Source organism: Rhinatrema bivittatum, chromosome 10 (genome assembly GCF_901001135.1).
Source record: "Rhinatrema bivittatum chromosome 10, aRhiBiv1.1, whole genome shotgun sequence".
Taxonomy (NCBI): domain Eukaryota; kingdom Metazoa; phylum Chordata; class Amphibia; order Gymnophiona; family Rhinatrematidae; genus Rhinatrema; species Rhinatrema bivittatum.
In genome coordinates this window covers 79,868,709-79,882,726 of record NC_042624.1, presented here as the reverse complement: position 1 = coordinate 79,882,726, position 14,018 = coordinate 79,868,709, and the positions used below count along the sequence as shown (strand labels likewise).

The window sequence follows — 14,018 nt, the reverse complement described above, 5'->3', positions numbered from 1 at the left end:
CAAAAGCAACTATAGCTGAAGAAGAAGAATTCTAAGTGTGCAAGTGTAACCAGAAATACCTAAAATGCACTGGCCATCATACCTTCTGCAGCTATTGTCCTGGTCCAGCATATTCACCCTGCCTCCCAGGCCATGGGAAAAGCAGCTGAAAAAAATAACTACATTCCCTCCAGAGGTCACCCACGCCCTAACATTGCTGGGGATACCAACAACACTTCCCCCCAAAGCTTCTGAAGCTTTCTCTTGTGCCAGCCTGCCGAAAACTAGAAGCTTCTGAAAGTCCTCACTACTTGGGAATAGTGAAAAAGTCTCTCCATGGTAAGAAAAGAAACAAGTTGCCTGCAATTTTTTTTTAAGCAATACCTTTCTGCTGTTTCTCATTTACCTCCAGAGAAAGAGGACCAAGGTTTCAAAAGCATACAGGAGGAGGGAAAGAATATAAGGCAAAGGGAGAGAAATCCTACCAGAAGATTCCCCTGTGTCCTCCAGTTTCTGCTTAATCAGGGCCAGGAGGCATCAGGGAGCACTTAGGCCCTGCACAAGCAGAGAACCCCTGGAAGCTCGACCACTGCCCACTCAACTGGAAAATAAAATTGCCCCAGGAGCCAAGGACCTTCCTAAAGTCAGGGCACACCATCCAGAGACTGAACAACCCTGGGATATAAACAAGTCCTATCTCAAACAGAGAGGGCCTGAGCCTATCCTGGGAGCCTAAGAATCCTGCTGCACCAGACCAATCTGCACCATCTGCTGGAGACAGAGGAATGGCAACTTACTGTGCATAAACCCACATGTCTGGATTAGTGTAACAGGATGATAAGGAATAAGTAGATAAATCCGGAAATTCCAGATTATGGGGTGGCATTGAGGCTGGTCAAGGATTGTTTATGGAAGCCACTCTCCCTGTATGAGCTGCATATTTTTGTCACTTGTTGAATACTGGGAAAATACTGTCAAAACAGATTTTTTGGAGCATGAAGTAAGTCCAAATTACTGAATATCTCTGTAATTATTCATTTGCATACTCCCTCCCCCCCCCTCCCCACACACACCTTGAATTTAGAAGAACTGAACCCAATGTATATTTTTATCTTAAATGGTACATTAAAACATGAAAGGAAAAACAGGAACTAATAACATTTGCTGCAGGAAGGAAAATTGTTCTTTGCATACCCATGTTATTTTTTGTTGCAGCAGAATCCTGATATTGGTAACAAGTTTCTGATTTTCTAGGAATAGTTACATGCAATCCAAACTTTTTGGGCCCAATGTAAAAGACTGTGTATTTCTGCTGGATATCGAGTCCAACTTTTAAAGGAAAAAAAAGAATGACATAGAGGCTTATTAATGTACAAAATTCTTTAAGCTAGAAAATATTTTTTTAAAACTTACTTGCTTTCAATATTTGAAAAATAAATACATGTAAACTTTTAAGTTTGATTTATATTTCAACTTTCAGCCTCTAAAAAACAAATTACATTCAGGTACTGTATGTATTTCCTTGTCCCCAGAAGGTTCACAATCTAAAGCCTAGATTCATCAAAATGCTATGTTTATCGCGCGAATAACACGTGCGATAAAGAAAAGGGGCACGTGTATTCAAATTGTTGGCCTGCTGCATCACACAGGTAAATATTGCATGCAGCATTGTGTAATCGCACATGACATTGCATCATCGCCCACCATGGTGCGTCATTGCGGCATGCAATATTTTTTTTTCCTGTATAAATACAGGCTTCCTGCACTTTCCTCTGTGAGGGTGTGCCTGGTGAGAGAAGAGTTGGTGAGTAGATTAGTGGTAGTAGGAGCTTATGGATGCGATTTTCTGAGTGTGTTGTCTTGTCAATTGTGCTCAGCTGTTTTCCTTTACCTTGGACTTTTGTCATCTTTGTTGGAGTGAAAGTTTTTATTTGTCAGTGCAGTTTGTCAGTCTGTTTTTTGTGTGGAGATGGTGAGGAGGAGTGGAGAGGTGTTGAGGAGTGGAGGTGGTGATGAGGTGTGTGTGTGTGCGAGTGTGTTGCTGAGGAGATATGTGTATGAAGGAGGTGTGCTTGGACTTTGTGGAGAGGATGGAGTGTGAGAGGCATGGGGAGAGAGGAGAGAAGAGGTGTCAGGATAGGAGGGGGTGGGGGTACCACTTCCTCACCTCCGGAAGAGGAAGTGGTACCCCCTTCAGGCAGCCAGCCAGCACCATGTCCTCATCTAAGGGCCATAAAGTTCAGTACACAGGAGAACAACCTAGTGATAGCAGGGGTCCTGCAGAACTATCCTCAGCTGTTTGGCAATCGGGCGGCCAAGACATCCAAGGCTGCAAAGGGGCAGATATGGCACAACATGATGTAGTCCATCAGCAGGCAGAGTGGCATGTTAAGAAGTGGGGAGCAGGTCGCCCACAAATACAGGGACATTAAGGCCCAGCTCAATGCCAAGGTGGCAGTGAGAGCCAAATACCAACGCGTGACTGGAGGAGCGCCCTGTCCAAATCAGTTGATGCAGATGGAAGAGCAACTGATCGAGAGGCTAGGACCGGATGTGTTAGAGGGCGTGGCTCAGCAGCTGGGCACAATGTGAGCTGCAGCCGGTAAGTTCACCTCACCCATAAATGGGCAGGCTGCAAGGGGTGCACACATCATTTGGCATACGATACTCACTATGCAAAGAAACTAAGTGAACCTCTCATGTAAAAAAAAAAAAAAAAAAAGGACACTTGCTGGCATATGTACTTATGTCTTCTTTTTTGTTTCTTCTTTTTTGTTTTCTGCGTCAAGCTGCCAATCCCAGCCAGGAATGCCCAGGGCCTAAGCTGAGAAGTTCCTGGGCCCATCTGGGAAGCCCCAGGGACCAGCCAGGATGCCCCCAGGGGCAGCCGCCTCTCGCTGTACTAGAGAGGCCCTTACTGATGGATATGGAGTTGTAGTAACGCGAGGAGGAGGAGGAGCAGCAGCAGCCACCACAGGATTCACAGCCATTGCTGTTGCTACAATAGCTGACCTCAAGAAGCCCACTTCAAGTATCCCTCAATCTGTCCACATTCATGGAGAAGGGCGATCTGGAATGGCACCCTTCAGAACCACATGTACCACAAGCTAGCATCCCATGCCAGCATGTGCATCCACTTTCCCCAGGCCAGGTGAAGGACACCACACCACCAATGCCCATCTTGCACCCTCACACTCCAGAAGTGCCATCAGCCCCACTGTCAATGACATCGCCAACATCTACAACAATGTCAGCAGCACTGACACTGCCACCAGGACCGGCACCAGCAGCAAGCATGCCAGTTGCTGAACTGAGGCACTTGCGGAAAGAGCTAAGGCTACTCAGAAAGTCTGTAGACCAGCAGAACAGGATCCTGCAACAGAATATGGATGCCAACAGTCAAAATGTTAACACCCTTGCTGCCGCCATCAGCAATATGAATAATGTGTTGACACAAATACTGCACTGCATGCCAGAGCAGCCTTCCGAGTCCTCAGCTCCATCCCTTGAATCATCACCAAGAAGCAGTCCTGGACAGTCAAGTCGCCAGAGGGGTAGGACCCTTCCTCACTAAGTGGGAAGGCACCACATGGCAAGGGGCATTGAATCTGTAAAGAAAATGGCCAGTAAGGGCCAAAAAGACAAATTTTTAGACAAGACTGGGCTGGCTTCTTAACAGAGTTGCTGTGCTGTCTAGAATGAAGAAACTAGTTCTGTGTGTCCTCACTAAAGAGTTGCTATGCCATCTAGATGGAAGAAACCTGCTCTCTGTCTCCTCACTACAGAGTTGTGCCAATGCGCAGAATGCATGATGTTTTGTGAAGCATTTCAGGCAGCACACTAAGACGTCATTCTTGAGGCTGTGCCCCTATTACAAGTTTGGTTAAGTAGCCTCCAATAACTTTCTTGCTGCTGCCTCTTACCATGCTGTCCCTTCTCCGCCTCTATGTTGCTGGATGTCATCTGAGCTCATCTCCTGCAAGTGGTGCCTCCATGCTACTGGTTCTGCTCCTGGGCCTCCTGCTTCCATGCTTCTGGGTCTTGTGCTGTTTCTGCTGCGTCAATGCTGCACTCTGTGCTCCTGCTCCTTCTGCCTTCATGCTGAACTATTTGGTCCTGCTGCTGCTGCCTTCATGCTTCTGGGTCTTGTGCTGCTCCTGCTGCCTTCATGCTGAACTTTGCTGCCTTGGCCCTTAGGCTGTCCCCTTTGAATGCACTCTTTCAACATGGACTGCCTGGGGCCTTTCATTTGACAGCACATAGTAGTGCTGCATGTAGCTGTTCTTAACACTACTACTATACCTTTTGGGGTGCCACTTCCTCTTTCTATGTTCTTAGTTGTAATCATGATTGTGCCTAAAGGATAAGATGCAATGCCTTTATATGTAATGATGCGATTTCAATATATGAATGAACAGGTGTACAGTGAATGTTCTGTTCATGAAATGTACTATGTTTTTTGCTATTAGCTATCTTGTCCTTACAGAATGTGATTACCTAAGACATTGCGTTTCTTTCAAACAGTGCACTACATGTGTTTGCTAATAAAGTGCTCACTGTTTGGAAAATTCTACTTTCTGGTTGCGCCCTTTCATTGTGTAGTTTTAGTGCTTATGGTACCAAAGGTTAAAGGTTTGCTCTCCACATGACCTTGCATGCTAAAATGGCCTGCCTCTTTCCAATTGTGCAGTTATCAAGCATGCCAGACCATATGAGCTATGGCATAATAATGAAAGCTGCGTGTATGTTGTCAAGGAAGACAGCCAGAAGTCAAGAAGAAACTCGTTACTGGGGACCTTCATTATTGCCTCTTGTTGCCTTTTTCACATACCATACCCTTTGGTAACTCCTAATTACATGCGCCTGTGTGTGACGTGCTCAGTACCTTCATAGGCAACACATTAGATAGTGTGCATGTACAGATTGGGTGGTTAAAGGCTAACTTGGACTCATCATGACACAACTGTTTATTTTCTGCCCCCTTATTTCTGTCAGGAGTGCAAGGGTATGTGACCAGAAACATTTGTAGTTTACACTGTAAACCTAATACAATGTGTACTTGCTGAGTGTTGTTATGCATTGTCAGCTGCTGCATCACACGTAGAGATGAGTAGTCAGGGAGTACCATCTGCTCTACAATATCCATGGAAACCACCAGAGAGCCTAGAGGGATGTTGCTGGTGCTGGGGACCAGGCTCACTCCCACAAAGTGGTCTCCACCCTGGTTTTTCCATGGCTTGGGATGACCTTATAGGTAGCATACAGATCCCAAGGCAGGCCACTAGTCTGTGGAAGTCTGCCTGGTCCACAGCACCAGCAGCACCCCTCTAAGTCCTGTGCTGTGCACCTGTGCAGATTGTGTATCACACCCTACTCACTCACTCCTCCTCCCTACTTGGCACACAGCAGCTGACATTGTGTTCCAAGAGTCACCAAGTACACAGCGTAGTGGAAGTCAAAGTTTGGTTACTGTAGAAGTTAAGCTTATACAGTATTTTGGAAATGGTGCCCCCTTCCTTTGTAGACAGATATAGGCACAGCACATCAATTTTTGAACATAGAAAGTATTGTCCTTCATATGGGCAAAAGATGGTAGGTCTAACTGTTCCACTGTATCCACAGCACAGACTGTTAAAAAATGAGGGCTGATGTGGCCACCTCTATGTCACTTGGGCATGATAATATGAGCAACGGAGAGGTGGCAAACGAGAACATTGAGAGCAAAAAAGGACTATGTAATAGGAGTTCCACAACACCTGTGGCACACAGCAAGCAAAGCAACAACAACCACACCCCCGCAGCCACACAAACCCATGCACTAGGTTTCTCAGTTCATGTAGCGTGTAAAGTAGCCTGATGCTATGTACTCATATGAATCGGCCCTATAGACATAGCATTACCTAGTCCTTTACACTGCCTGTTCCATATGTCACAGCATTCCGATATTCACTGGCCAGTTTCTTAACCAGCACTACCTCCTTTCATTCATTTGCAAGCCTCTGGGCCAGTGCTAGGTGTGGATAGGCAGCACACCCCATAATAACAGCACTATTCGGCCTACTCCAATTAGTTGTTGCTAAATTATCAGTGTGAGGGGGAGGTCACGCTCAGAACAACAGCCAAATGTTAAGTCTAACATTCAAGTTATATACTGGATGTGTCACTATGCCCACTGCACATCTCTGCCTCTCTGTGAACACTACAGATAAACTGTGAGTGTACTTGGGGAAAATGAACAGTACAAGGGGTTAGTTAGACCATTCTGAAGGTACTAAAAAATGAAATTTCAGACCTATTAGTAAAAATGTGTAACCTGTCATTAAAATCATCCTTTGTACCTGAAGATTGGAGGATAGCTAATGTAACCCCCATATTTAAAAAGGGCTCTAGGGGCGATCCGGGAAACTACAGACCGGTTAGCCTGACTTCAGTGCCAGGAAAAATAGTGGAAAGTATTCTAAACATCAAAATCACAGAACATATAGAAAATGGAACAGTCAGCATGGCTTTACCCAAGGCACGTCTTGCCTCACAAATCTACTTCACTTTTTTGAAGGAGTTAATAAACATGTGGATAAAGGTGAACCGGTAGATGTAGTGTACTTGGATTTTCAGAAGGCGTTTGACAAATTTCCTCATGAGAGGCTTCTAGGAAAAGTAAAAAGTCATGGGATAGGTGGCGATGTCCTTTCGTGGATTACAAACTGGCTAAAAGACAGGAAACAGACAGTAGGATTAAATGGAAAATTTTCTCAGTGGAAGGGTGTGGGTAGTGGAGTGCCTCAGGGATCTGTATTGGGACCCTTACTTTTCAATATATTTATAAATGATCTGGAAAGAAATACGACAAGTGAGGTAATCAAATTTGCAGATGATACAAAATTGTTCAAAGTGGTTAAATCACAAGCAGATTTTGATAAACTGCAGGAAGACCTTGTGAGGCTGAAAAATTGGGCATCAAAATGGCAGATGAAATTTAATGTGGACAAGTGCAAGGTGATGCATATAGGGAAAAATAACCCATGCTATAGTTACACAATGTTAGGTTCCATATTAGGTGCCACTACCCAAGAAAGAGATCTAGGTGTCATAGTGGATAACACATTGAAATCGTCGGTTCGGTGTGCTGCTGCAGTCAAAAAAGCAAACAGAATGTTGGGAATTATTAGAAAGGGAATGGTGAATAAAACGTAAAATGTCATAATGCCTTTGCATCGCTCGATGGTGAGACCGCACCTTGAATACCGTGTACAATTCTGGTCGCTGCATCTCAAAAAAGATATACTTGCGATGGAGAAGGTACAGAGAAGGGCGACCAAAATGATAAAGGGAATGGAACAGCTCCCCTATGAGGAAAGACTAAAGAGGTTAGGACTTTTCAGCTTGGAGAAGAGACGGCTGAGGGGGGATATGATAGAGGTGTTTAAAATCATGAGAGGTCTAGAACGGGTAGATGTGAATCAGTTTTTTACTCTTTTGGATAATAGAAACACTAGGGGGCACTCCATGAAGTTAGCATGTGGCACATTTAAAACTAATCGGAGAAAGTTCTTTTTCACTCAACGCACAATTAAACTCTGGAATTTGTTGCCAGAAGATGTGGTTAGTGCAGTTAGTATAGCTGTGTGTAAAATAGGATTGGATAAGTTCTTGGAGGAGAAGTCCATTACCTGCTATTAATTAAGTTGACTTAGATAATAACCACCGCTATTACTAGCAATGGTAACATGGAATAGACTTAGTTTTTGGGTACTTGCCAGGTTCTTATGGCCTGGATTGGCCACTGTTGGAAACAGGATGCTGGGCTTGATGGTCCCTTGGTCTGACCCAGTATGGCATGTTCTTATTCCTACCACTATGGTCCCTATGCATAGTGGTAGGAATAAGTGACCCAGTATGGCATGTTCTTATTCCTACCACTATGGTCCCTATGCAGGCCTGTCAGAGGCACACCTTCTCCAGAGGGCAAACAGTCGATCAATGCTGTGCCAAAGCTGTCTGTGCTCAATTTATGGAAACACACTGCCTGCTAAGGGGTATTGGATTGCAGAGCCAAGGGAGCACCCTCCGAATGCCACAGCATGCACACACATCCATAGAGCAAATCACAAACAGCATGTCAGTCACTGAGTCACACACTCATTTATGTTAGCAGTATGGACTGCATGTTCCAGTTCATGCCCCTACACATATGCAAGGCCCATGTTCCTGCAATGTTTGGCATTAAACAACATAGAGGTGTGTGTCAGCTTGCAGTAACTTTTAATGAGGCTGTGTGAGTCCTTATCCATACATTATCTATAGCTGCCCACATGAAAAACATCTGTCAGAGGCATATATCACCCCTAGTGTGGCATTCTGCCATGGACTCCTGAAGGGTTAGGTGGCACAAAATATGTGTCTGTCAAGCTAGCAGCACATAAAGGCCATCACCTATCATAGCAAGCACATGAGATCTGTGGGAGCAGCAGGCCTATAAATAAATTCTGCACTGTGTGGCATTTACTATGGAGGCAACTTGTAGGCTCATAACCAGTTCAGCTCAGCAGACTTGGACAACCCAGAATGTAATACACAGAGGACTACATGGATTGTGTAGGAACACACCTGGCCTGATTACAACTAACAATAGAAGTCTGTTACACCACTTACTGCTGAGGCTAGAGCACTGCAGCTGTTCAGCAATCCATAGATGTAGTCACACAAATGCATATCACCAACGGCATGCAACCATGAAAGCATGGAAATCTGTGCAGTGATTTTGGTAACGCAACTCTATGCAAAATATTTTGGGCAGGAGTGCTCAGCCAATGTGCTTTAACGTGGCTCAGATATCACAGCTGCAGTGTAACACATAGTAGGTATAGATTAAAGGTGAAGAATGTGGATATGTTCAGGGTACATACATATGTGCATACTGTAGCACCACTTGACTATCGGTGGCGCAGAACACACTATGACTTTGCAGCAACCTGATATCTCCCAATTAGAGTGAGGCTATGTGTGACAGGACAGTTAAAGGCAGGATGTTCACATACATGTAAACCCTTGGCCTGTATGATGTGATCGTTTGATGAGGATAGATGTGGCTGCGGTAAGACTGGTTATACACTATACAGTTACAGTGACATGTCAGAGGTCAGAGGAAATTATAAGTGAAGGCAGGACAGTATCAGATATAGAATCCTGCCTTCACTGAGCTGGACGTGCATTCTTCCATTGGGTACCCGAGAAGGCGACGTCACTTACTTGACATCATGACAGGCAAGGCCCTCAGCTTTTCCATATAAATATTTCTAAATAGCTTAGCTTTGTGTAGTAGGGTGCATGGGTATAGGGGTGCATGGAATGACAGAGGAATGCTACCTTGGAAGGAGCTGTGCACATACTCAAAACTGCACCAGGAAGCACATTAGTTTTCAGCAAGCCATAATGGAAGGTGAGATCCAACACCTATGTGATATGTGCAGTATTGTTGGCACTTAGCTCCTATTTTGTGGACACCTAAATCCTGTTCTGCTTTTGAAGTATGTACATGCTGCCATTTCATCACATTTCCCTACATTTTATTGAAACAAAACCAACACTCTTTATACCTGTAGGCATGCCAGTAAGACAAGGACTAGATGTATATGTGCTGCTAATTGGTATGCTGTTATGAATCCTAGTGTACACTGTCTCTTTAACTGCTGAGGCACTGTTGTGAGGTTGTTCTGGCCATGGCCATGTTACTGTAAGCATACCCACTACAGGGGTATAACTTCACCTTTAAGCACTTCGTAATAAGTGTGTAATATTGGAAATCTGTCACTCAAACATTTAACTGTCTAACTCTTAGTTTCACATGAGGGTTTCACCTTCACTGCTCTTTGAGATTTACAGCATTTCTATAGCTGTAGCTCTCCAGGGTCAAGGAACATGTGGGGTGCCATCACACTTATGGCAGCATGTCATCCACATGTGAGTGCTAGAATGGGCTCTGCTGGTGAGGGCTTGCAGGCCACACCGTGCTAGGTAGGCCACTAAGTGTAATACCACACATTCCTCTTTTACTGTCACTATCAGGCAGAACACATAGTGGCAGCGACATGTTTTTCATGTAATGTTTACTTTCACAACTGTATTTCAAGAACAGTGTACTGGTGTTTTGTCAATATGGATCCAGAGTAGCCATACATGGTTTATGCAACACGGTAAACTACACATCCAAGCAGTGAGAGAAAGAAAAGGGCTAGCGAGGAGTGAAGCAGCTAGCAGGCTGCAGGTGGCTCTCCCCTGCAAGGGGAAATGGTAGGTGAGGAGTAGCCTAGTGGTTAGAGCAGCAGGCCATGAGCCAGGAGACCAGCATTCAAGTCCCACTCTTGCTCCTTGTGACCTTGGGCAAGTCACTTTACCCTCTATTGCCTTAGGTACACACTTAGATTATAAGCCCTCTGAGGACAGGAAAATACCTACAATGCCTGAATGTAATCCACTTTGAAGTGCTTAAAAAAAAAGTGCAAAAAGCAGAAAATACATAAATCAGGCAAAGTGTCTTTGTATAAGGTTTTGCCGAATCTGGCTGTCACTCAGCATGTCTCCTGGGCTCATGCAGGGAGACATGGGGGATCCTAGGGGAGATCTAGACGTAGGTCCATTTGTACTCCATGGAATAGAGCTAGATTATGGAATAGTCAGCACAGCAACACAAACTTTGCTGGAGCATATATTAAAGCTCTACCCATCTTGTCCAAACAGCAAAAATGACTTTTCAGAAGGTCAAAGGTGAATTCTATGATACAGCGGGTAGCACATAAGGCCTCGTTGAACCTTTTCTCTGCCGGCGTGTTAGGAATGGCAACAGGATTGAGAAGCCAGGGCCTGCAACCATACCCTGAATCTCCTGCGGCAATGACTGAAGAAACGCATGAATAATAGCATGGTCACTTGCAGATGTGAGTGGCAAACCACAGCATCTAGTACGACTGTATAAGGTAGCCTGTACCTTTGTTGAGCCTTAAAGGGTGATTAGCGTGGCCAAAATGACTTTCACATTGCTGTTGGCCACTAGATGTGCAGGCTAGCTGTAGGCATAAGGAGCTCATCTCTTCATGACTACTAAATCAGATGTGGCTATTGGAAGCATTGCATGACTGGCCCTCCCACCCTAGCAAAGTCTACTGCTGTGTAGCTGGCTACCAACCTTTAAGAGATATGTAAGAGGTGATACACCTGTGTTAGCAGCACAAGCCGTACCTCATGCTGTGCATGCAAAGGTCAGTGGCAGCTCTGTAGTCTGTCCTCCATAGAAACCCATTAGTGAGCCCACACATAGGGAATATGGCAGGCCACCACCATGATCAGGATACTGGTTGTGGTACCGGTGTGGCATGCTGTACAGAAATAATGTGCAACAATTTTTCTGATGTGTCAATAACGGGCCATACACAATGGTGCTGTGCCAATGGTGGGGACAGGTCAAGCTTCAGATTCACCATTGACATTGTAAGAGCTCCCAAGGGGAGGATAAGAATGGGGCCTTTTTGCTAATGTAGATGTACAAAGTGTATAGTGGTTCCTCACTCAGCAACCTTTAGCTCCCGTGCATTGTTTGCCTTTACTCATTTTGTCGGCCTGTGAAACATGGGGACCAAAAGACATGGTCTGGGCCAATGGCCTGCATTTGTCATTGCACAGGGCACTTGACACGCCACTGATCATGTTCTCCCGCACAGCCACCCCCCATTTAGGTGCCATTAGCCTCTAATGCATAGGAAGACATGTAATTGACAAAGAAAAGTGTGTCTTACCTATGAGCCAACTGTCACCATACAGGCTGACCTCAAAATTCTCAAATAGCCCCAATTGCCTAAGTGTAAAGGAATGATGTGTGGCTCCTGGGTACCTGGCCACCACATCCAGGATGCGCATTCCAGTGTCGCAGATCACTTGGACATTGAGGGAGTGGAAGAGCTTTCTGTTGCGGTACGTCTCCTTCCTCTGACGGGATGGAATGATGGCCACGTGAGTGCAGTTGATAGCTCCAACAACATTGGGAAAGTGTGCGAAGGCTTAGAAAGCTCACTTCAAGTCCATCATGTCTTTCTGGTCGCGAGGAAATTTTATGTAGCAATTAATTCAGTCAGTGACTGCTTCAAGGACCTGGTCGAGACAGCGTGAGAAAGTGGTTTGGGACATTCCCCCCATGACTCCTACTGTGGTTTAGAAGGAGACGCTTGCCGTGAAATTAAGGGTGGCCAAGAGTTTGGTGAGGCCAGAGTCAGCATGGGACCTTTGGGTGACTGGATGCAGATCCCCTCGGATGTGTTCATATAATTCCTGGATTGCCCAAGAGCTGAGGCGATACCTGGTAACCACAAAGTCCTCTAACATGCCCAGCAAGGAGGAGCGTGGAGGAAAGATAAGCTCCTGTATCTCCAGTGCTGTGGCCACCTGTGTGCTGGACACTGGAATGGGACCTGAGCCGGCAGCATCGGAGCCTCTGCCTGAGCTGCTGGTACTTCCCTCGGAGGTCTTGGAAGTGGCCTTGGCTGTTCAGGTTCTTCTTCTTCCTCATGTTGTCATCTGCGGCAAGCCTGGCAAGGTACTTGCCGGTACAAGTACACTTGACACAAACAAAATGGCTTTAGGACGGTTGACCTGGTAAAAACAGGCATTTTATTGGTCCAGGAAGGCCTGGTAGGTATGTTGGTAATGTTTGCAGTTTTTATCATATGTGATACACGCCACGATAATACCACAGTCCGCAATACTGGCTGTGATAAATACTTTTCGACTCATACCGCCAAGAAAAAGTTTCATTTCCCATGAAAAAAGCCTGCAATAACATACGATAGGTATCGCAGGCAGTGCTACCACCCCCTATTTTACATTTATCCTGCCCACACGCCATCCACTTTAATATTTTCAATTTGCATACACATTTTACAATGTGCTATTTATTGTGTGTGTTAGATAATGTTGTAACGCACGCGATAATGGCCTATCGCAAAATGATGAATGACCCTGTAAGTTTGTACCTGAGCCAATGGAGAATGAAGTGACTTCCCAAAGTCACAAGGAACGGTAGCAGGATTTGAATCCTGATTCAGATCCTGCTGCTGCATCTCCAACTGAAAAGGGTTTTACTACTCACTTACCATACTCAGAGCTAATCACATTTATGCTCAGCTCCTCAGACTTTATAGCTCTTTTTATGTCAACTTTTCTAGTCCAACTTCCATTTTTAAGCAAAGCAGAATCCCTACAAAAAATGAAAGCATTAATCAAAACTTCAGTAGTTAATATTTTTGACCTTTTTTATTCATGTCCTGCTTTCCAATTTCTAAAATGTCTTTAGCACAATTACTCAGTAACCAATATGACAAAGTTTACAAATTAAGATGCATCATGGGCTTTAATATTTAGCCTTTTCAAAAAGCTTAACAGGTCGAATTTCAAAAGATTTGACTAGCTAACTTCAGGAGTTAGCCAGTTAAAACCTCACCAGTTAAAAATGGCCCCTTCTAACCAGTTTAACTTAAATGGCTATGTTTGAAAGTTGCATAAATTTAGTTGGTATGGGTGGCTCTAAGGGTATTTCTGGACAGGGTTATGGCTTAACCAGTTAGGTAGCTCATGTTGATTCATGTTTACCAATTTACTAAAACTGTGAAGGATTTCAAAGAGGCGTGGGATAAACACGGTGGATCCATAAAGTCTAGAGGATGTGAATGAAGTGACGAGGCATGGGGGTGGCTTGCGGGAATGACAGCTACTACCTGGTGATTAATACCCTTATTCAATAAACATACACACGGTTAATGTGACTCCAACATTGCTCTATGCTTCATTGGCAAGAGGAAATGTGGAAAAAATGATTTGCATTCACAAAAAAGTGGGGGACTAGCTTGCTTGTTGCAACGGTTACTACCTCAAACCAAATAAGCCTGATACTTCACTTTCAATGCATATCCAGCATAGCTCTCTGCTTTAACGGCAGGGGAATGAAGAAAAGAGGATTTATATTCAGCCAACAACCAACAAGGACTGAATTGCAC

General features: G+C 44.7%; 1 protein-coding gene across 1 annotated transcript in view; it reads right to left on the bottom strand.

Moving 5' to 3' along the window:
- Nucleotides 1-377: 377 nt before the first annotated feature.
- The window catches only part of LOC115099805 (probable ATP-dependent DNA helicase HFM1), a 451,200-nt gene continuing 437,559 nt past the window's right edge, over nucleotides 378-14,018 (bottom strand). Inside the window, exons 26-28 of the mRNA XM_029617654.1 lie at nucleotides 13,119-13,222; nucleotides 1,174-1,308; nucleotides 378-385 (exon numbers count right to left, since the gene is read on the bottom strand). Of these exons, the coding sequence (XP_029473514.1) occupies nucleotides 378-385; nucleotides 1,174-1,308; nucleotides 13,119-13,222 (247 nt within the window). The remainder of the gene's footprint in view (nucleotides 386-1,173; nucleotides 1,309-13,118; nucleotides 13,223-14,018) is intronic.